This window comes from Corella eumyota, chromosome 1 (genome assembly GCF_963082875.1).
Source record: "Corella eumyota chromosome 1, kaCorEumy4.1, whole genome shotgun sequence".
Classification (NCBI taxonomy): domain Eukaryota; kingdom Metazoa; phylum Chordata; class Ascidiacea; order Phlebobranchia; family Corellidae; genus Corella; species Corella eumyota.
In genome coordinates, this window is record NC_137490.1 from 10173081 (window position 1) to 10195310 (window position 22230).

Below are 22230 nucleotides of genomic sequence, written 5' to 3' on the forward strand. Positions count from 1 at the left end.
TCATTTCTCTGTTTAATCGAACTGTCTATATCATATTACTTTTAAATTTTTATTATCAAAAAATAATATGTTTGCTAAGGATTGTATTGTAGTCATTAAATAGCCAAAAAAATTTCTAAGTTGGGTAAACAGCAGGAATTAAAATTTTATTATTATTTTAAATACAAAAACTATAATATTTACCTCAAAAACAAAATAAAAAAACTAGGTACTCCGCTTTAACAGTTTACCGTAAAACACAAATAAAAAAACAGTTAACTCTGTTATTTATAATTGTAATATTAAAAACAGGTACGCTTACGGTTTAATGGTAAAATACTACAACGAACAATAAAACACATACAAAAACACTATAAAATACATTAAAACACTGCCTTCGTTTTACTATGTAATTTGTCCGCACAAAACCGCTACCCAGCCCGACGTTTTATTCTTACTGCAAAACCACGCGAAACATTCCAAGGCCTAATTAGGTTCGGGGCAACAAACCACGATAAGAGAGACGGTAACACAACAATAAAGTTGCACTTAGGGTACAAGACTACAGTATAAGGCACTAGGAACCTCTAGGCTTCAGACATAAAAACGTTTACGTTTCACTTCCATGAGTAAAAAAGCCTATCTTGCTTATAAAAATCTTAAGTCAAAAAAGTATTTTGGATAGGGCTAAAACTAATCAGCTATACTTACATTAAAGAACATAATGAACAATTGCGAAAAACTAAACTATTTCAAGAAAACTTTAATGTGGCAAATGAGCGTCATTTTTTACATTGTTATTCTAAGGTTTCGTATTAAAAAAAGAGTTGACCCGAAGATGTCGGGCGCCTATAATATTTAATTCAAACCGTCGTAACACCGCCATTTAAGAACATTCAAAAAAGGTGAAACAAATGCCTAATAAAGCATGTTTGTCTCCATTAATATTATGGATTGAGTATGTGAACCAATTTTGTTTTCCATTTATTTTGCAAGATGGTTATAATACAAGCAAAGCAATACATCAAATCTTTTTATATGTATATAATAAAAATAAAAAAATGTTAAAATATATCACTTTTTTAAACTTTTTGTGCTTTTTACATATAAAAATATTTTTTTAGATTAAGTTTATTGTGTTTTAGTAATTTCTGCCATTAATTAATGCCAATATATATAAAAAATATTATTAGAAAAAAGTTTAAGTAGGTATATAAATATTTATAACACTATTTAATTTTTTTTAATCAGATTTATTTTGGAAATTTCGTACTGAAAAATACATACCGAAATAAATGATGACGTCAGCTTACCGACGTAACGAGAGTTGGCTCCATTTAAAAACCAAAACCTCTTGGGAGCAGGTTTTTGACAAAAAGTGCCAGTTACGCCCAATCTCAAATGATTTTAAGCGGGAAAGCAGTCATTTGATATATTTCCGGTTGAAAGTAAATTTTAAAAGGTTTTACAAATTATTTCCGTTACAGGTCACTGCAGATTTTTCCACAGAGTGGATTTTGAAAATATTTAAATTTAGGATATATTACCAAGTTTTAATATTTGTTTTGTGGTGTGATGATCTGTTAGGTTTAATGTAAATCCAGCTGTGAATAATTGGTGTCAGACACTAATTGAGGCTATTTTTGGTTTGTAAAAATATGTGACATAATTAGGTTTTGTTTTTACATTTAAGTGCAGGGCACAGTTAATGGAAATTAAACTTTTACAACAACAAAAAACATGTGTTGTTGTTTAAAAAAGGAAGTTAGTTAATAGTTAAAGAAAAGTCACATTTTTGATTTTCTTGAGGAACAAAGTAGTTTTGAAAAACAGTGTTTGACACTTTGTTTACGCCGTTTAGTTTACTTGTGTTTATGTGTCAAGAAAATTTGTGATTTATAAAGTTTTCATACATTTTATAAGTTAAAAAACAGAGTATTCGTAAAGAAAGCTTTTACAATACAAAAAAATAAAGTAAAATGTTATTTTACAAACGTAAAATAGATCTGCTTTTTTAGATTACAATTTTCTTAAAGCATTATTGTTTCTGCTTATCACAAAATGAATAGCTACGACTACCCTGAATATCCAGGCTGGTCAGATTCCTCTTACAAGGGTTTATTTCCATGGGTTGAAGATCTTTCGAAGTTTCATATCAACATGAGCAAAGAAAACTGTTCACGTGAGCTAGAGATTTTCCTTGAAGCTAGCGAAACAAAAATAACGGTTCCTATTATTTATTCGATAATATGCTTTATTGGTTTAGTCGGAAACGCCTTGGTAAGAATACATTTTATAATGTTTTTGTGTTAAATTATGTATAGAAAGGCAATTAAACATATGGCTGTGTAGGGTTAAAATATTACATGCTTACAAGGTATTTTTAATATCTATTTATTTTCAATCAGGAAGATCGCGTTAACTCCATAGCCATTATTATTTAACGGCCACAGTTTTAAATCCAAATTGACAGGTTGAGATATTATTGATCATAGTTGCTTCATATATTTAATCTTTTAATTGTTTATTGCTCGTCAGAAGTTTATGTCGTTTAGGCCCTTATTTAAGACATGCTTTTTCTGGACAAGTGTTCGTTAAAGTTATTCAAGTAATCAAATAAATTAAAACGAAATTATGGCCTGTTATATACATTAAACATGGTAAAATTTTTAACAATCAGTTATATACTAAAATATTTATTTTTTAAGGTTATGTTTGTAATATTTGGAAGTAAGGAAATGACGAAAACGGTTGCTAACATTTATATTTGGAACCTAGCAGTTGCTGACACCTTGCTTCTTATTTCTTTGCCCTTTTCTTCAACACAAAGAGTTCTTATATCATGGCCTTTTGGCACTGGAATGTGCAAGGTATACTAATGTTCTTTTTATTATATTTTAAAATTAAACCCAAAGCAATCCTTTTAAATAAGTTGACTTACATTAGAATAAAAATTTCTAAACAATAAAAGTACATGTCAACTTTTTTATATCACCTTGAGATGATAGGTTTTTGTAGTTATATTACAAAGGCTGTGTTGTGTTTAATCTATCTGTAAACGTGGGGCTTCAAGGCAGATAGTGTGGCATTGTTGTGGCTCATACCCGAGACCCCTTTTTTCATATTCCCTTAAGGAGATAGGTATTTAATATTTTTATTGGGTAAGGGTGTGCAGTTTGGGACGTGTCTGAGCTATACGTGAACACTGGGCTTAAGAGCGAATAGTGTGGCGTTGGTGCGGCTTGTTCGATATCAATTATTAACTTATTAAATTTTTGTCTCGTAATTTTCGTATAATAAAGTTAATTTTGGTTTTCTTAATAAATAAAACTGCCGTTTGTGGTGCCGGAATAAATTAACGCAGACAAGTATTAATTGCGGCCGTCTACAATAATTATACAATAATTAAATACCAACCGTATGGCAGGCTCGACTAGTACAAAAAAAATTACAAAATATCTTTAAGTTTATTTATTTTCTTTTATTCTCAGCAAAACAATAATAACACATTAAAATTTCTCCAATATAATAATTTTAGATTGTAGAGTCGGTCAAGTATCTTAACTTTTTCGCGAGTATATTTTTTCTTACTGCGATGTCTATTGACCGATATGTAGCTGTGGTTTATACTGTTGCTTCTAGGAGGTGGCGCACTTCAAGAAATACATATTTTGTAAGTTTGTAGAATTAATACAAAATCCGATGTCATACTATCCTAAAAGTTAGATTACTTTTATTTTTCACAAAATACCTTTATTTAACTTTAAAAGCATTTTTTTAATAATAATACACACATACTTTATTGTGTTGTTGTAAGTTACACCATTATTACACATTCACTATGTAGTTGTTACAATAGTTTATAATGCTGAAGAAATTTTTGAATTATACTAAACTGTTTTTGTATAATTAACACCTAATAATAAGCGCCTTAAGTAATTTAAATGGGAACTCAATCCAAAAAACACAAAAAATTAATTAAAATCTCATTCCAAATTAGCCACTACCTAACAGTCACACAGCTTATTGAAAAAAAAATAACAGAATAAAAGGTGCAAACACGTGGCTATAATAAGAAATAACAGTGTCTATAAATGTTACAACATTTTCAGGCATTTGTAAATCTATCAAACAAATAATTTATTTATCGATTATGTTGTTCAACTTTAATACGTTTTTATTAATAAAGGTTTGTGCTGCAGTATGGTTAGTAGCTATGGTTATTGTGATTCCACTTTTTATGATAACAGGAATACATGGAGGTAAGTTTATACAAGTAAACTAGTAACGCTAGAGAAAAATTTAATAATTAATTGATGATATTTAACTAAACGTTAGTTTGTAACTTTTTCAAGTATATATATTACTTTTTTAAATTTTTTCAAGCATGTATATTTAGGTATTTGTACTCTTTTTTTCAATGGAGAGTTTCAAAGTAACGAAAATCTGTTGTTAGAAGATGATTATGACTTAAATTTGTGTGAAAGAATAGCCGCAGATGCCTACAATGACTACACTTTTCCTTCGATTGGGGGCGATAAAAGTTTTATTGGTAAAAATCATATTTTTTTCAGTATGTTTTGATTGTATGCAAATTTTATTGCAGCACATTGTTTTTAAATTTAAACTCCAGAGTAAGTTAATGACCTCTCCTTAAATTTAAAAATAAAATACAAAAAATGGCTTAAAACCAAAAAGTGTCATTAGGAGAAAAATCGAAAAGTTATTTATATTGTTTTGGCGTCAGCTCGACTCTTGGCTTAAACACTAAAGTTGATTTTATTTCTCAGGTGAATTTTCCGGAGATTATAACCTTTACAAATCTGATTACCCTGACTTAAATGTTAAAGCAATCGAAAAAGCTGTATCGGAAAAGTTGTGCAAACACGCTGATTCAAAGACCTTCCATGCATTTTTGGTTTTTACCAGTGTGGTTGGCTTTTTAATTCCGTTTTTAATAATATGTATTTGCTACGTCATGATTGTTGCTAAGTTACTAAAGTCGTCGGAAAGGCGGAATCGTTCAAAACAGGTAAAATTTTCAACAGGCTATTTCTTAACTAAACAACATTACTTACGCTACATTACAGAATTATTACTTGTTTATGTTTTTTTATCTGTTCAAATGTGTGTTTTAGCGTTTAGTTGACAGGTAATTTTTTTAAGGCTGAAAAAACCCGCCGAAAAGTTACGCGTATGGTGGTGGCGCTAGTTATCACCTTTTTTGTTTGCTGGCTTCCTTTTCATATATGGCATTTATTAAGATTAGAAGGCGTGACAAGTAATATGGATGTTTGTCATTTTATAACGGACTTTACATGTGGCTTGGGATATGCAAACAGGTGAAATAAATTTCAAATGTTCGAATTAAAACATAATTCTTATTTTAACTTCTTTATCTCTTTTTATTAAAGTCACACAAATTAGAGTTGTAAATTTTATTATATTTTAAAAATAGGATTTAGTATTTTTTTATTAAATTTATGTTAAAAATATGTACATTATTATTTAAAACTACGTTGATCAACGTTATTATTTGTAAATTGGTACATTTTTTCTAATCTTATTTAAAATACTGGTTTTTATGCAAGACATATATATATTAGTTCTCATGTTTTTCAAAAAAAATCTTTTTTTAAGCGCCCTAAATCCCTTTTTATATACATTCCTTGGTCACAACTTCCAGAAAAGACTTAGAAAAAGTATTGCTAATTCATTTCGGTCATTTTCCATGGCAACTTTTACCAAATACACGACAAATACTATTAGGTAAGTACCTAAAAAATAAAGATTTTTTTTATACTAATAAATTTTTGATTGAGTTTTAAATTTTAAGTCCAGTAAATTTTTTTAGTCGAGTTGAAGCAGTTGGCCAAACTAACAGTCGAAGAAAAGATAATAGTAATTCTGAGGGAGTTTGTTCTTCACTTAAAGTTATTTATCCTAACCAGGTAAATTTACATCGGTACTAGTGTTTTTGTGAAGTTATATTTACTTTATTTATTAAGTTTGGATTTTTATTGTGGTTGTCACTCTTATATTATTAAACTAGATATTAGTAGAATGCGATTTGTTATGTTTAATCTTAAATAATTAAGATATATCTTAATTTCTTTTAAAAACAGGGTTGCCTATTGTAATTTTTCTTTTTTTGCTTACTACCGTTTTCTATTGTCAACTTATAAACAATGTGCAGATTTCAGCATACATAATTATGAACAAATGTGGTTTTTACGTAATTGTTTTACTATACCCTAATAACAACTTTACACTTACAACATTATCATATGTGTTTTGTATTTACAACAAGACAAAAATAAGTGACTTAAAAGTTTGGTATTTGGCCCTATTAACCTGGCCCTTCCGCCTTTCACATTACAGAAAAATCTATAAATAAATATTTGAACTGTGCAATTCTATGTCAAATATACATAAAAAAATGAGCTTGTAGTATTTAATAGTTTCTACGTTTGATTCATTATTTAACCTAGAAAGAACTTATATGTTTTATATTTAGACCAGCAACAACAATTCGTTTGTGTCTTCACAAGAGGAGTTAAAACCACCGGTTCAAACAAGTGGACGCTATCTCAATATTCCTACTTCAGTTTAAGAATATTAAGCTTCAACTAAACATTTTTTACATGGCCGAAAATGTTCATACTTTTTTTTACAAGAAGTATGGCAATAGTTACTACGTGGTGTATCATCCTGCTTAAAAAATAACAAAACGATGTTTAATTTTTTTTGAACATATCGACAACATAAATGTTGATATGCTTAGTTGGTTTCTGACACCTTATATTTGGCCATGTGCCCTATGTGTACCATAAGTGTAAAGTTGATACTTTATCGTGATATTTTGCCCTGAGCCTAATTTGGCCTTCAAATGTTTTGTGTTGTGCCCTCCAAAAATAAATTCTGGCTTGGCATTGTAGTGGTATTTCTAAAACTTCTATGTGTTTGTCTGTTGTAATGTATTAACATCGAACCGTTACCGTACCTGTTTTTATAAATATATTCACAGATAGGGTTAGCTAAATTGGTTTCTCGGTGGACCGTTAAAGCGGAGAATCCAGGCCTTTACTAATATAGAAAGTCTTGTCTCGACAAACAGTTTAAGGCAATGATAATATACATTTAAAACCGTTATTATATCGCCACCTAAACGTTAGGCGCGATACAAAACTTTTAAAGACCAAATTAGGTCCGGGGCAAAAAATCCCGACAAGATATCGACTATACACTTAAGGTACACATAGAGCACATGACAAAAACTAGGTCTTTAGGAACCACAAACGCATGACAACATTCATAATCACTTGTTTACTTTTTTGTATTGTATTTTAAACCTAAAAACAAAAATTGCAATGTATTAATTAACAAAAATAAAATAAAAGTTAAATACGTATTTTTAACTATTAATTTTGGATGATATATACATAATATGAGTTGGCTACTGTATCGTATTTTACTTTTAATACATGTACGTTTACAATCAGTTTACAACTTTATAGACTTATGCCTATTTAAATGGAAAGCAAGATTAACACATACAACTAAAAAAAGGCTAGTTAAGTTTGATAACATTTCATGTAGAATTGTCAGAACTATAAAATCAAATCTTTGTAATACAACATTTTATTAAAAGTTTTGCAGGAACTGCGGCAAAACAATTAAATTAGAAAGGTTGCAAATCTGGCACCTAGCCGCAAAGCAAACTAGGCCTGAAGGGAAACATTTTTCACATACCTTTAAAATTGGTTTGTTCACTTTACGATCGTTTAAGCAGTGGGGCTTTAAGTCTTACAACTTTGTTTTATTTTGTAACATAAACGTTTTCAGATGTTAAGCATGGAGTTCCCTAGCGCCCTAAATTGTGGTTATGTTGTGTTACTGACTTTAAAGTCGTGATTTGTTAGCTTGAGCCTAATCGAGCTTTCAAATGTTTTTGCGTGGCGCTGAAGTTAAGTTAGTTTCTATCATCACACCGTTAGCGTAGCTGTTTTAAATACGAAAACATTAAACTGTAGAAAATAAATAAAAAAACAGTTAATAAAAAAATAAAAAATTTTATATTTACCGTTAAATTGTTTTGGTTGCAAATAAAATAAACTTGTTTTATATACTTAAACTAATTTATCAACCTTTCTGTTTCAATTTTTGTTTTGTGGTACAATTTTCTTAATAGATACCCGCTCGTATACGTTATTATTTTTTAGTTTCTTGGTGTTAAGAAATTTAGTAACTTTGGTTTAAAGACTTTAGTTGTTGTTTAAAGTTAAAAAAAACGGTTCAAATGAATTTTAAATCCCAATCTACATATACCTTATACACCAAAAAGTTATAGTCTTTTTTTGTATATTTATTTCTCGATATGAAAAGGTCGAATGCGCGACCTAAACATAACATCAGTTACTCCGACCCAGTCTCGAGTTACTTGTGGCAGTTTGTGATATTATATAAAATATAATTGCCCGGCTATTATGCTGCCGATTAAGTGCTGGCTCAGCAGGAGTTCATACCGTTTTTAGCGTCTTACTTAAGGGTGCTACAGCATGAGAGAAGTGTGGATTGAACCCAAGACCTCATGTGTGGTGTAGCAAGTGTTCCTACCACTACACCACGCTGCTGGTTTTTGCGAACTTGTTTTTGATAATTATTAAGTAACAAGTTTCCACTGTACGAATTTATAATTCTTCAAATATCTACAGCAATTGTGTCTGCCAAACGAAATCAACCACGGAGAGTAGCTATAAAACAATATGTGAAACATGTGGCTATATCAAGTTGTGGCCCTTGGTGTTTTGGTTAAGCAAAATTTCCGTTTCGTTAGAATTGTTAAGGAAATGGTTACACGAGCTATAACAAAATTAAACATATTGTCAGCTTACAGAGAAATTTTTTTTTGAAACCGGAGCACAACAGCAAATTTGTATTTCAATAATATTTTTGTTATCCATTTTTTTTAAAATTCAGTTATTTAGAATTGTTGGGTATTTATAGTGTTAAAAAAAATTGGATAAATTATGGACGACAAAAATGAAACAGATAAGATTGAAAATAATGAATATAAGAGTAGACAAAAGTGGCGTACCCGATTCGACTTTTTATTTATTACTGTTGGGTCCGCTGTAGGTATTGGAAACGTATGGAAATTTCTTTACCTTTGTTATCAAAATGGGGGAGGTAAGGTTTTTTTTTCTAAAAAATTCTGTTATAGCAGCGAATATATTTTTAAAAAGTTATAATAATTACGTTGAAGTTAAAATGTGTTATTTCAAGTATAAATCGTTATAACATCTTTTATTAATTTAAAAATTTAACGTAAATTGTGCATTGAGGTACCTAAAATAGGTTTTTTAGTAAATGTTTTGTTTATTAAATGTTTTGTTTTGGCTTAAAGGTGTGGAAAGATGCTGCATTACAAAACATCTATTCGCTATCAATATCGTCTGGGTCTATGGTCAAAGTTGGTAGCTATAACACCTTTCACCATAATTTTTACAGGTAAAGTGATCAAAATTCATAATTTTGTTTGCTTAATTTTAACCTGGATTTAAATACCAAACTTACTAGTGTTGTACAAATTTGATTTTTATGCCATTTAATAATATGACAACACATTAAACCTTAAATATTTTGGATACTTTTTTTAAATTAAATAACGAAATAGGCTGGTATAAAATATTAGTAACTTAACCGTTTTAATACTATTTCCTATTAGAGATTGTGTCATTCTCGCTTTAGTAAACAGCCTAACAAGCGTAATATCAGGATTTGCCGTGTTTTCAACTTTGGGTTTTATGGCCAAACAACAGGTAAGTAAAAAGTTTAAAATTTACAATTGTTACAAGGAAAGTTTGATCGTCTCGTAATTTAGCCTAACGTTTAGGTGGCGATATAATAAAGGTTCTAATTGTATTAAACCCTCACCCTTAACTGTTTATTAGGACGAGACGATCTCCCTAATTTAGTAAAGTCTAGGATACTCCGCTTTAACGGTCCACCGTAAAAAACAATTTAGCTAACTCTGTTATTTATATTAACATGTACGGTAGGTGTGTAAACTTACTTTTAATATACAGTAAAAACTACTAAAACAACACTTGCAATAAAAATATAAGAGTAATAAAACAGTATAAAAGCAACACAACTACACCTAGCCGCACCCAAGTCAGAACTGCTTTTGGTAGGCGCCACATACAACATTAAACGCTACAATCAGGTTTAGGGCAAGAAATCCCGATAAGGTTATCAATTAGATCTACTAGGGCATAAAACGGAATATCAGGTGTCAGGAGCCACCGACGCATGACAAAACAACTATGTTACACAATAAAAACATGTATAATTTATACTACTTAACCGGTAAACACTTAATCATAAAAAAATTACTCGATTTTATTTTGTAGAACACAACTTTAGATGTTGTAGCAGAAAGTGGCCCTGGTTTAGCCTTTATTGCTTACCCTCAAGCATTATCTATGATGCCAGGCTCCAATTTTTGGAGTTGTTTGTTTTTTTTTGATGATATTTCTTCTCGGGCTAGACTCTACTGTAAATAAGTATTTAAATGACTTTTTAGCCTTAAGTCGAGCAGATCAATTATTTGTTGAGCACAGTTTTACATTGCCAGTTCTAGACAATATTAATCTAAAATATTCTATATGTTTATTTTTACAAAAAATCTGGTAATTACTTGAAATCTTATTTCCAAATAGAGCCATTATGAATTACTGCTTTCTGATAAAATTAATAACCATGCATAGTAGAACAGTCGGTGAATTGTGGCTGCTTTGTCAACTTGTTTAACGTATTTTTTTGTTTGTTTTAACTAGTTTATATCAATTGAGGCAATAGTGGCTGCTATTTCTGATATCTGGCCCGTGACATTTTACCAAAAAAACAGAAAAACATTTCTTACATTTGCAATCTCCGCCTTAATATTTGTAGCTGCAATTTTTACAATAACACAGGTATAAAATTGGTAAAAACAAGTTTATTTTAAAATGCGTTTATTGTAATTCTTATAATGTAAAACAAACCTTACTAAATGAGGAATAAAATAATAAAATTAATTTAAGTTACATCAAATACATTAGGTTTTACATAGCAAAAACATTACGACAACTTTGCTTTTTATTCTCAAAGAACGGAATATATCTAATTTACATACTTTATAATTTTTCTTCAACTGGTTGGGGTATAATGGCTGCTGTAGTATTAGAGTGTTTGGCTATATCGTGGATGTACGGCTTAGATAACTACTATGAACACATGTGTTTAATGTTAAGATATATATAGACCACGCTTTCCGTGGTTTAAGATATGCTGGAAATACATTACTCCGATTGTCCGATTGTTTGCATTGTAAGTTTATTATTAAAACAAGTTTATATTCAATTTTTAAAAGGTAATAACTAAATTAAAAAAATTGAATACGATCTTATCTTCGATGTTGACGTTTTTGTTGTTTATAGGCGCTGTTTATTTATAGTTTTTATCTGTATGAGCCATTAGTTTACAATCGAACTTATGTTTTCCCGCCTTGGTCCATTGCGTTTGGTTGGTGTTTATCTTTGTTAGGATTTCTATGGATTCCTGGTTTTGCAATTCACTATCTTGTTCAACGTAAATGTAGATGCAAAATAAACAAAAAGATAAAGCACTTACAGTATGTCATATTAATTGTAATAAACGTTAGAAAGCTATGTTTAATATATATATATACATATTTGGGATGGTTCAATATTTTTTTTAATTTGGAAATTTTTCTGTATATGTAGGATCTAATACACTCCTACTATGGCTTAAACAATTATTAAACCCCAATAGAGTACGCTGTAAAGATGAGCATCGATAAGAAAGCCACACTTAATTAAAATACACAAAATAGTCGTGTTAAATCAAACTCGCTAACTTATTACCAAAACCTGCCCAAGGATTCAATCTACCAAATGTAATCTGTACAGCGGCTTTTAATCAGAATTGAAACTACAGGAAATGCGAAATAAATGCGACACAAAAATATGACATGAAACACAAACTATAAAGTATATAATCAGCAAATTAAGTATAAAAGCGAAAGTCTAATTGTGTGTTAAACCTTACTTCGGCCTTACTTATTTATGAGTTTTTACGTCCAGCGAACTGACCAAAAAGCTATATTGTCAGTTATTTAAAGCGAAATAAAATAGGAGAAAGCGCTTACAAACAATAAAGAAAATACAAAGCATTATCGATAAACAGAACAACAAGTGCGTCATAAATGACGATGGGGAGTGAAAAATCTCCCGCAGCTGGGATCAAGCCGAATGATTCAGCATGAAACGCCGAAGCTCACTAAAAGTGACCTCCCGCTAATAAATCATTTCAAATTTTTAATAAGATCGATAATGGACATAACAGTATATATTGTAATGTTTTTGTTTCAAACCCGCACTAAGATTGGCATATAACAGATTAATTTACAAACATTATTTAAACAACATAGAAACCAAATACAACCGTTTAGCGGGGTGTTTACCCCGCAAAACACAACTCTGAAAAAAGTAGCACGACGTAAGGTAAGTTAATTTCCGCTTAAAACGGTAACAGACAGATAATTACTTGTTGAGAAAATATAAAAGAAAAATACAAGCCAGACTTCCACGAATAACTGCAATAATCAGGTAAACCAACAGCGTCACGTTAGCCTTATTACACTCCCCCAATAACATACGCAGTACTATTTCATTTTATCAAGGTCTACAACGCAACGGGCGCGTTGGGCAACCCGCACTAAACGTTAGAAAATTTTTTATAATTAGCTGTTGTTTTAACGCTGTTTATACAATATATAAGTAAATAGTAGATTTAGAAATATCTATTACAGTATGGAATGTACTTATTGTTTGTTATTTATGTAATTTATTAGCACCTTTTTTTTAATTTTGTATTTATTAGAAACCGTCAAATTTTCAAGTTCAAATTTAGGAAAATGAAATGGAATTAATAAATCCTACCGTAGTAAAAGAATAACGTTTTATTGGAGTAATTTTTTTTCAATTTTTAAAATGCTATATTGGAAAGTTTTTTAATTTTGTAAGTGTTGTATATAGCACGTTAGCGTGGTTGACATTAAATCACAAAATGCCTTTAAAACCATTAAAAATGCCTGTCTTACTTACAATTTAATTTTTTATTTTAAATTGAAAATATTAAACACCAAAAACCAGAATACCATATTTTTGTGTACGTAGAAAGTACTAAGCTAGTCTAGTGTAGTAAATGTGTACAACCTCTAGCCACTTTCTACGTCATCACAAACATGGCATCTGTTATCTTTTTTTAATTAAATTAATTTTTTTTAAAGTTGTATAACTTAAAAAGTAAGTATATTAATTAAAGTTACAACCATTTTTGTGTTCAATGACCTAAGTTTTTTTCTTCATCTATTTAGAAAAAAACTAACATTAATGTAAAAAGCAAAGTTTGTTTAATGTTACAAAAGAGATATTATATTTTAATCTTTATACAATTAACTTCTTAAGCATGTTTACAACTTTTTTTTTTTAATTTTTGATTTAATATGTTTTCTTTTATGTTAGTTACATTATTAGGGATAAAAACACTTATACATAAACACAATTTACCTTTTTGCAAAAGTAAACTAACTTCGTTGCTTTTTTAAAGTTATTTCTTACGTATATAAAAAATATTTTCATATTATTATTATAGTTGGTATACGATAATTTTCTGTTTGTATAAATATAAAACATCTAAGCAAAACATTGGTTTATAATTAAAATAAAAATTTAGCAATTTAGAAATTTATATATTTTATGTTAAATGTATTAGCCTAACAAAATTGTGTTATTGTTTTCATAGCCTATGTTCAAATAGTACCTGTTTATAATGTTTAACCCCCGAATTTAAAAAAAAATGTTCGAAATCGTGCATATATATAATTGCCAATTAAAACATGCTATCCACGTTAAATTTAAACAACACATAAACATTTTACAACAAATGTTAATAATTATAGACATATAAATAATGATGGTCATATGAATTCATTTATAGGCCGAAAACCCAACCCGTTCTCGGGGCGGGACTAATTTGTTTGTTTACAAAAACTTCTTTTAAGCTTTAAAACGAAAAAGAATTCTTTCTAAGGTTAATTAAAATTGAGAAGATATTTTAAAATTACAATTTAAAAACCTTTTCGTATTTTCTATTCCTGTAAGTTTAAAGTTGTCAGGTAGTCTCACGTCGTTAAAAAAACACCTTACTTTTGTTAATTAGAATCATTAAAACGCCTGAAATTTATTTACAGACAAGCTTTAGTAAAAAAAATTTAATTAGGCTACATGATATAATACCAGCTTTAGTAGGAATTATAATTGGGGGACGTTTTGTTGTTACTGAACAAATTTTTTCCACGTAATTGTACAAAACAAGTGTTTTTTTAGTAGGAAATTTAATAATTGATAATGTTTTTTGTTCTTATCGGTTTAGTGTTTATTGATATAGGAATATAGGTAAATGTTCAAAAAAAGGTAGAATAAAGTGATTTAGCTCTTTTTTGTTTTCTAGTTGTCTTTACTAACTAAAGTTGATTGCTTACCTTATACGTGATGCATATTAATTGTTGTGATTTGGTTGCTTACTTGGGTTATTTACTCGAGCAACACAATCGGCAGTTATTTTATTTAAAAGCCTATAAAGCAGACTTCGTATACACTTAGCTTTATTCTCGGTAACAAAAGTTTGTACAATGATTAAGATTTAAGATTTAAAATTGCTGAGTTGACTCAACTATTTTAATATTAGGAGCATTGTTATAGTATGATATCAAGCAAGTAATAGACAAATACAAAAATGAAAGGTACTGTGGATTTACTCACGAATACATTATAGTCAAAGTGGATTAGCATTATACAATGAATTGAGTTAAATTAAAAATTGAAAAGCATATGCGCTTGATTACAATGTCATTAGTAGGCTAAATTCACATTTATTTGACACGATTAGTCAGAAGCATATCATTATTAAGTATTTGATTTGCTGCCAGATTAGGTTATTTAAAAAAGAAGGGTATGTAATGCAATTTATATTTTATTGTTTTTATAATACAAGAGTAAATTTATCAGTACTAGAACTCTCTTGTGTACAAAGCTTATTTAAAAAATTGGCCAAAAAAAATCTTTATCGATTAAATATCATTTTGTTAGTTAAAATATAGCGCGCATATTTTTTTAAATGAGAAAAAAAAGTAAACATTGCTAGCAATTACTAAATTGTTATAAAAAACAGTTTTTGTGTTTTAGCAATCATTAAAATGACTTTAACTGAAAGGGAGGTATTGGCTGTTAGGAAATCATGGACAAAATTATCTGCAAATGGTCTGGAAATTGTTGGAATTGTTATATTACAAGGGTATGTGACTATTAAAAGAAAAAAAGTAACTGGCTGGTATATAAAATATTTGTCGCCATTTTTAGGGCTACAGCCAATTTTATTAAAAGTAAAAACGTGTGTCTTTTGTTATACTTAAAATTCCAATACCTGTAAGTACATTAATTGTCACGTTTTCGTGCCATTGAACATTAAGGTGACATTATAATAATTTTGTTTCAGGCTATTAAACAAATCTCCGGAAACACGAGATTTGTTTCAAAGAGTTGGCGTTAAAAAAAACATGCCAGAAATATTGTCAGTTAATGACCTCCTTTCTATGCCAAAACTTAAGGAACATTCACAAAAGTGGGTTTGTTAAATTGTGTTAAAATTTTAAAGCTTTTTTAAGAACTATGTTAGGTCTAAATTGGTCGATTGGTCGTATTACTTTGCATGTCGAATTGTATTGCCATTTTAACGACCACAAACGACGGCGAAATCTTACGATTTTATATTTTATATTATTCGTACGCGTTTATAGAGCAAATATACCATGTTTGTTCACAAACAATAATTACTAAAACAATATTCGAAGGTTGCCAATAACAGTTTTTCTTATTTAACTTGACTATTGATTGTTTGTTTAAATCGATTACAGTCATGTTTTGTTCCAAATTTTGGTAAGTAATGTTGTTAAAATATTTCGAGTAATTTTTTAGACTTGCTGAAACGATAGATCTTGTTGTTGCAAATTTGACCAACACAGAGGTAGTAGTAAAAGCTTGTACCGAAATCGGAGAAGTGCATTTAAATTACGGGGTCAATTATAAACATGTCGATGTAAGAACTTTTATCTAACTTTTAGTTTTATTTGAAAATATAAACAAATTTTATTTTAAAAACGTTTAATCACTGTAAATTTAACGTAACCACATCACATACCTTTTAAAACTTTCCATTTTTCTATAGCCTACAGGCATAGTTAATGTTCAAAATACAATGTTATTGTTTACGTTTAATCTGGTTTAATCAATAGATCAAACTTTTTTTATCGTATTTTATTTTTATATAAGATGTGTTTAACTACAAACAAGTTCTCAAGTGTTTTGTTTATTTCTGCGAGTAGTCTGAGTGCCTAAAGGCTACATTCGCCGTAACAATGACGTAACAAAAAAGTTGCAAAATAAATCCAACTCAAATATTTTTTATTAAAAAGTAACAAACTGTTTTTTTTTTATTTACCAGCTTTTAGGACCGATATTACTCGATGTAATAGCAGTACAACTGAAAATAGAAAGTAACGACTTTATCATCAAATCATGGGCTAAAGCATATGGCGTGATTGCAAGTTGCTTTAAAACTGGATTAAACATGTAAAGTATTTTTGTAATAATTTATTTTATAGAAAATATTTATTATATTGTTTCTCGTTGTTATAAAATATTTTACTAATAGCTTTTACTATTTTGTATGCATAAAAAACAACGTGTTTGTAGCATTTAATCTGTAAAAACGGTATTTTATTGTTAATCAGTAGATCTATATTTTCACATTAATTTTTACGTCACAGCTTAGTTATTACTAAAACACTTTCTAAAATTACATATGTTGTTGCTTATTTTTTACACGTTTAATATTAAAAAACATAAACAAGGTTAAAGTAATGATTAACTAATCGCTTTACTTGATAATTTAACTTTTATATATTTTTTTAAAATAATAATTAACTTTTTATCTGTTAAATGTTTAGTTTGTTACCAAACAATTAGAAATGAGAAGTGTTAAATTTGTTACCAAAAAAACTTGTCATTACCCTGTTAAAATGTTTTTGTTTCGAGTAAATAATGATCACTGGGTAATAAAATAGTCATGGCCAAAAGAAAATAATTGCTATTGCGTTTTTTACCTGAGTATATACGTACTCCTTGCTAAAAAATAAAAAAAATATTATTCTCATTGTAAATGATACCAATTAAGCTTTCGACCCTAATTGCTTTGCTGATCTCGTTTAAAAGCCAATATTTTGTAACAAGTAAATTTTATTGTCACTGCGTTAAAATACTAAGCACTACATGCGTTACTAATTTGCAATTATGAGGCATCAGGAAAGTATTGACAATTTTCTCTGCTAACTAAAATTAACTGAAAAATACTTTCCCTTGAGCCCCTTCTTCCCTCCTCCCTTCCTTTTAGGGCTTGCCTTCCTCCCTGTCTTCTCTTTACCCCTTTCTTTTAGTATTGCCCGTAATATAATATATTTAACCCAATGTGCAAAAAAATTGGTAATAGTTTTTTGTTAGACCAAACAAAGTTTGCTTACTACAAACTAATTAGTTCTAATAAATAATTTCAAAAAATTGCATTTTAAATTAAAAGTTAACTTATTGCCTTGTTAATTTTGGATTTATACAGTGGCATCTTCTTCGTGAAACATGTTAGTGAGCAATCTCACCAGCCTCATTTACAGTCATAATAATAACAATCAAACCTTAGGTTTCAAATAAAAAAAATCTCACTTAACCATAAACAAATATCTAGGTTTGTTAAGAGTTGGTATTGTACAGTCACAATGTTTATTGAACCATTCTATTTAACAGTGATTTAATTTAATAAGTAAAAAATAGTAAGGAAATAATGCATAAAATTTTATGTTAAAATATGAAGACTGCAGTTACTTTTTTCAAGCGATGTAAAAAAGATTGAAAAAAATCGAAGCATTATTATTTTTATGTTATAATGATATAATTGTTTTAACTATAAATAAGTAAAACTACCAATGTGCATCTAAATTGTTTGTAGTTTTTTGTAAGAAAATAATGTGGCTAGCATAAAGATTAAGATCTTTATTTACATCAATCCATTTCACAGCACCTGCATCGTCACCTGCACTCAATGGTAACCTACCAACTCCTTTTCCTAAACCAAAAATATGGAAATTTAAAAGCATAAGTTAATAAAAAAAAAGTTTCATATATTTTTAAAACTTAATAGTAAAAACATGAAAAAATTAAATTTTAAATAATATAAATATTTGTTTTCATTTTCTCTAATTTTAAATTTATTTTAAACCTGCCTGAGTCATCATGAAAGTTAACAGCAACGGTTTCCATCCAAGCATTATCAGTATTTCTTGGATCATCTACATAACCCTTATATACCTAATAAACAATTACTTTTATTTTCTAAACATTAACCACAATTTTAAAAAAACGATGTTAGTAAAGGATTCTGTTAGCTAATAATTATGTTTTCGTTATAAAAACATATTAATTTATTTATTTTTTTTGAGTAAGTTGATTTATTAATATTAAATTAACATATATATATATTTGAACAAATTAGTAAAAAAATGTATGTATAAAAATATTGTGCATGTGATGAACACATCAATATAAAAAACATTAATTTCAAAAAATACCAGAGCTCCAGCTTTAAAAAGTTTTTTTATTTGCTCTTCTATTTCTTTTCGAGCCTCTGGTGTCGCTTCAAGAGAATTTAAAGCCTCTTCTCCAAACTCCCTTTTCAAAGTCACTGACACTCTCTCATTAGCATCAACCATTCCCTGGTATGCAAATTAAACTTATTTTATGTTTTATTTACCACCTAAACCATAAATATTTTGGTACATTTTTTTTTTCCTAAATGGATTAATGTTAAAGTTTTTTTACCCCTGGTATGGCCCATTCCTTTGAATCTTTTCTTTGTATTGCAACAAACTGAAGAATGGGATTCTTAGTTAAATGATGTTTAACAACATTTCCATTATCCCGTTTCCACCTTTATTTTATAATTATTAACCACAAATTTACACAAAACAGAACTACATTCTTTAAAAAAAATTAATTAACTTTAAAATTTCTTAATTTACCACAATTATTTAACATTGGGCTATTAATTAAGAATGATAATTAATATCACAAACTATTGACCTTGTAACTATGGGATCTGCTGCATGATTAGGACCCCATTTACCTAATAATCCTCTTCCACATAATCCTGTTCTTCCACATGGATTTAAAGGAACATTATCTTTAGTAATCTGAAAATTATAGAATAACTGAGGATTAGATAATAAGCATCAAATACAAAATGTTAAATTTGACAAATCTTACTAATTGCATAATACTGAACAATGTTAGTTTTTCTAGAAAAAAATAAATAAAAAACCTCTCATGGTATTGTCTTTAAAAAAAATTTACATTACAACAGAGCACAATAGTGTTTTATTTGCTAATCTTAAATTTATTTAAAATACTCTTTAACAAACTCACTTTATATTTTCCTTCAAAACTTTTTCTGTTTACCAAACCATCAACTTCATTATAGAGTGGTTTTTCTTTGCAATTCCTATTTCTTTGAAAATATAATTATATTGTAAGATAGGATTTTTGTTTCAAAGTTAGTAGGTGTGATTTAAAAAAATCATTATTAAGCTTAGTGTTTAATATTGTGTAACAATTTAGGTTTCACCTATATTTAATATGCTAAAATTGGGTATAACAATTATTTTATATGTATAGTATTTATTTATTACAAAATGCTGGCATTATTGTGTAGTAGCCACAAACTTGGTTTTACTAAAAAGAAAAAACTCTAAAAGGGGTCCGAGTGCTAAGACAAGCTTTTTACATTAAGGATAAAAAATTTTTAAATCTTTCATGTTAAGTTTGTTTTAAAAACAGTCTTACAGGTTAAATATATAATACATTACTTAAAATCAGGATCAGCCCAAACCGGAGCCTTTTTAACAGCAGGAGCTGTGTATTCAGCAGGATTATAATCTTTAAACTCTACATTCCAATCCACCTTATTATTTGGTATTTTACTTCGAGTTTGATTGGAATTGGGATAAACTTCGATTCGTGCTTAAATTAAATAAAAAATCAAGTTGACAATTGCAGTTGACACAAGTTTTAAGTCTCTTATTTGATTTATATCATAAGACAATTTTTTTTAAATTTGTGTGCCAAAAATGTATGCAAAATAATATTTATAGAATATTGAGTTAAAAAAAAACTAAGACCCTAACTAACCTTTGATGTGCACTGGACTTGCCATAGTAAACAATTTTCTTGAACTTAATTTTGCTATTTGACTATGAATCATAGAAAAATAAGTGTTTTGTGGTGTTTTTGCTCAGTTTTGGTACCACAATCAATTTTTTATAACCCAATGTGTGCAAACCAATATTCAATTGTAAGGTTGGGATTTGTAATGTGTTGCAAAACACTAATATTTGTTGTCTTCTATTTTACAATAAATGCAAAAAATCTTACTTTTAACTAAATCAAATGTCAATGAAATATTTGCACAATTTTTTTTGCTTTATCTAGCAAAAAACAACCTTATTAAAAAAAAAAAAACGGCGGGGAGTCGGCGATGAAATTCCCATGTATATAGTCAGCGCAAGACCATATTTTACCGATATTCAAAATAAAATTTTGCATAAAGTACAGTATATATTAAAGTTTTTATTAGTTATTACCTTAATGACATATGTTAGTTTTTAGAAAATTATTTTTTTTAAAAACCTTTTTTTAAAACGAATTAAAGACGGGTGCTTTTGGCCTGCAAAATTTTACGACTAATCGCTTTCGGCCTGCGAAATGTTTCATTAAACTGCGGGGAGCGGGGAGTCATGATCTATTTTCTTCAAATATCGTTTAGAAAGACGGCCCCCATTTCGCAAAATACGTGATATCATAATGCATCGTCTTGTGGCACCTAAAAGCGAGCGCTTTCAAAATTAGTTTTTTATAGGTTTTAGTTTGTAAAATTAAAAAATTGACACGCCAAAAGAAAGATAACATGTTCTTGCACATTATTTAAAAAAAAAATATTAATTTACTGCTTATTTTGTTTCAAATAGTGTCTAAAAAACTGTATATAACTATGCGAAAATAAAATTTCTCGCGGTAATTAAAATGCAAAAACCCCGCTATTTTGAAAAAAAAATTTTGGCCGAAGTGTCCGGGGGCCGAAGTGTCTGGTTACCGACGACGCAAATAGAGCTCCCTTTTTGATGATTGCCAGATAGCTGTGGTAATTGCTATAAAAGATTACAAAGCGGCAATAACAACTCGATGATTATAAACAAGAAACTTCATTAAAAAAATCAAAGTAGTAACTTCCGGCGTGAGAGATTTTGCTGGAGCGGATAATAATAAAATCACTGTTTCCAAATATTTTTAAATCGAAATGCGTAAAAATTTAAAAAGAATTGTAGATACACTTTTTTAACAGATTGACACTTATACATTAGTTTCTTTTATTTAACACTAATTTTTTATTTAGGTTGTGTTCGAACAATTTTGTGTTCGAACAACATCAATACAGGTATCTGAAAAAAGAGCCTACGGGCTCGTGATGAAACAAGAAAAAACAAAGTAATGGTTTTGACCAACGTAATTTGTTGAAATCGTTGACTAACCTATCAAAACGGTAAAAAAGCTGGGCAGGGCTATCAAGGTGTAGCGAAAACAAATGTGTCACATACAACTTAAACACATTTGGCCACAAAAGCTAGTGTAGAGTTACTAGATTTTATTGTTGTAGTTATTTTGGTTGTTTATTCGGTTTAATTGTTTAATTTGACTTGACCCCGTTTACCGACTCCATTTGTTATGATTATATTTGGTTTGGTATTTTGTTTAAGTTTTAGTTATAAACGACAAGACGTTAACAGTAATACTTTTATTGTAATACGGCTAAACACTTACACGGTTTGATTTAAAGTTACATTACAAGATCAGCTAGATTGCTAGACTGACGTTAAAGTTGAAGTACGGTTTGTAGGTCCAGTTATTGCGAGATGCGACGGTGGCCAACTATCGCTAGATTGGCCCGACGATGTAACGATGACAAACT

The 22230-nt window shown here is 29.0% G+C and overlaps 2 protein-coding genes and 1 pseudogene across 2 annotated transcripts; 2 read left to right on the forward strand and 1 right to left on the reverse strand.

The window, feature by feature from the left end:
• The first annotated feature begins 2001 nt into the window (after positions 1-2001).
• Positions 2002-7290, forward strand: LOC145748092 (somatostatin receptor type 2-like). Its single transcript, XM_082564936.1, has 10 exons — positions 2002-2259; positions 2688-2849; positions 3518-3652; positions 4169-4241; positions 4379-4531; positions 4770-5011; positions 5146-5321; positions 5620-5748; positions 5834-5930; positions 6497-7290. The coding sequence occupies exons 1-10, from the start codon at positions 2041-2043 to the stop codon at positions 6590-6592; spliced, it is 1482 nt and encodes a 493-aa protein (XP_082421062.1). The 5' UTR covers positions 2002-2040; the 3' UTR covers positions 6593-7290.
• A 1869-nt stretch (positions 7291-9159) lies between these two features.
• Positions 9160-16740, forward strand: LOC145759143 (sodium- and chloride-dependent GABA transporter 2-like; annotated as a pseudogene).
• A 1192-nt stretch (positions 16741-17932) lies between these two features.
• On the reverse strand, positions 17933-21437 carry LOC145748496 (ADP-ribose pyrophosphatase-like). Its single transcript, XM_082564965.1, has 8 exons — positions 20397-21437; positions 20075-20228; positions 19635-19716; positions 19293-19402; positions 19032-19140; positions 18782-18925; positions 18437-18521; positions 17933-18279 (listed from the first exon to the last, which is right to left on the reverse strand). The coding sequence occupies exons 1-8, from the start codon at positions 20467-20469 to the stop codon at positions 18134-18136; spliced, it is 903 nt and encodes a 300-aa protein (XP_082421091.1). The 5' UTR covers positions 20470-21437; the 3' UTR covers positions 17933-18133.
• Positions 21438-22230: the final 793 nt, after the last annotated feature.